This window comes from Sinocyclocheilus rhinocerous, unplaced genomic scaffold (genome assembly GCF_001515625.1).
Source record: "Sinocyclocheilus rhinocerous isolate Xijiao unplaced genomic scaffold, SAMN03320098_v1.1 scaffold996, whole genome shotgun sequence".
Classification (NCBI taxonomy): domain Eukaryota; kingdom Metazoa; phylum Chordata; class Actinopteri; order Cypriniformes; family Cyprinidae; genus Sinocyclocheilus; species Sinocyclocheilus rhinocerous.
Genome location: NW_015660490.1, coordinates 1,197,976 through 1,199,706, shown reverse-complemented (window position 1 = coordinate 1,199,706; position 1,731 = coordinate 1,197,976). Strand labels below are relative to the sequence as shown.

Below are 1,731 nucleotides of genomic sequence, written 5' to 3'. Positions count from 1 at the left end.
CACCACAGTGCAACAGTGAAAACGGACCCCTTTCAAACAGTGTCGCGTTCTGAACGTTGTTTAAGTGACACACCGATATTGCGGTATTTAAAAAAAATTTAAAAGTTTTTAAAAAGTTTTTAAAAAGTTATGCGAGACTTGTGCAATTAAAAACAGTATGTTACATTATTGTGCTGTCACATGATTTTATTCAAATGCCAATGTCGGGAAAGGCCATAAGGAACACTGACCTGGGCTGAGCAACAATAGAGGACAATATTAAATGCTGTCAGATGCCATTTTAATTCTTCCCACCAACCAACCGCACATAGGATTGTACGATATCAAAAAAGAGAAAGATACACAGGGCTCAACAGTGCGAGCATTTCACTCGCTTTTGCACTTTAAAATGTATATATCAGCATGTGTGCTAATAAAAAAAACTCCTAACAGGTTAATCTAATAATTCTTAAATTTGGGGATGGAAAAAACGGAATCGTGATTCAGCCTAGCGTGATTATTAAACTTCATTAAAAAGTGATTTCATTAAATAAATAAGCACTACACATTCCAGTTATAACGCAGCGTTCTACAAACTCACGGTTTCAGAGCAGTTTGCAATCAATTAATATCACACATTTATACTAATAGATTGCTTATGACCTGCTGTTGTGGTGGGGTTATGGGGGGGAAATAAGGTAGCGACTTGAACGAGGGGGGTAATAATTTGGCAGGGGGTCAAAATTGGGCACAACACTGGCAATAATAAAGTATAGGCATTTTAAAATAAGAGTCTCAGTGAATTGAGTTTATTATTAAACACACTATATATATATATATATATATATAGTGTTGTTGTTGTTGTTGTTACTCCATAAAGCACGACAAACCGCCAAATAACTGTTGTCCTCCACTGTCTTCTTAAAGCAGCACTTACACACAGAGGCGGAGAGCATCCAGCAGCTGTCTCTTAACGGACACTACACTGAATTAATAAAACACGTCCTAAGTGCCGGGTGTGAAGGGCTGACAGACAGACATGCGTGTGTGTCAATGTGCGTTTGGGACGGGCACAGGACCATTACCCAGCCACAAGATGCAAATAACGCTTAAAAGCACGTTTTACCTCCTCTGTAAGTCGTTTTCAAAGGGTTTGAGGTAAGGATCCATTTGTAGAAGGGAGTTCAAGTGAGGAACTGAAACATTATACTCCGATTCTGCCATCTTCGCGTCAGACCAGAGCAATCGAGCACCGACTCCCTCGATTAAAGCGTGAGACTACCGCTTTCACTGGGGTGCAATGAGCAGCGGTTTGTGTTGCGCTGTCATTTGAGACACAGTGTCATGTTTTTTCGCCCTGCCCAAAACAAGAGGATGTGTCTTCATGGGCTCACTTCTCATGTTTGTTCTTGGCAGCGTGGTGCTTTAAGATGACCGCGCAAGCATTCGGAAGAGGGGTGGAGGATTTTGGGGGAGGTGGAGAGTCGAATCATTGAACGTTTTGCCCTTGACAAAGTTCAACCCTCTTAATTTTTTGATAAGGACAGACCCTCGGCTCTCTGTCAACGTCACACCGTAAATATCAAATATAAAGCAATGGAATATAAATAGATAAGAATAAAAAGTTATGAATAGTGTACATGAATATCCAAGCAGTGTCGTGTGCTGAGACCTGCTATAGCCTACTCTATTTAAAGCTATTTGAAATATAGCTTTTCCACGACATTCTAATTTATTGAGATGCACCTGTAT

At 40.2% G+C, this 1,731-nt stretch overlaps 1 protein-coding gene across 1 annotated transcript in view; it reads right to left on the bottom strand.

Moving 5' to 3' along the window:
* LOC107724947 (1,4-alpha-glucan-branching enzyme-like) overlaps window positions 1–1,446 on the bottom strand; it is a 180,799-nt gene extending 179,353 nt beyond the window's left edge. The window contains exon 1 of the mRNA XM_016534042.1: window positions 1,106–1,446. Coding sequence (XP_016389528.1) covers window positions 1,106–1,203 — 98 coding nt within the window. The 5' untranslated portion in view covers window positions 1,204–1,446. The remainder of the gene's footprint in view (window positions 1–1,105) is intronic.
* Window positions 1,447–1,731: the final 285 nt, after the last annotated feature.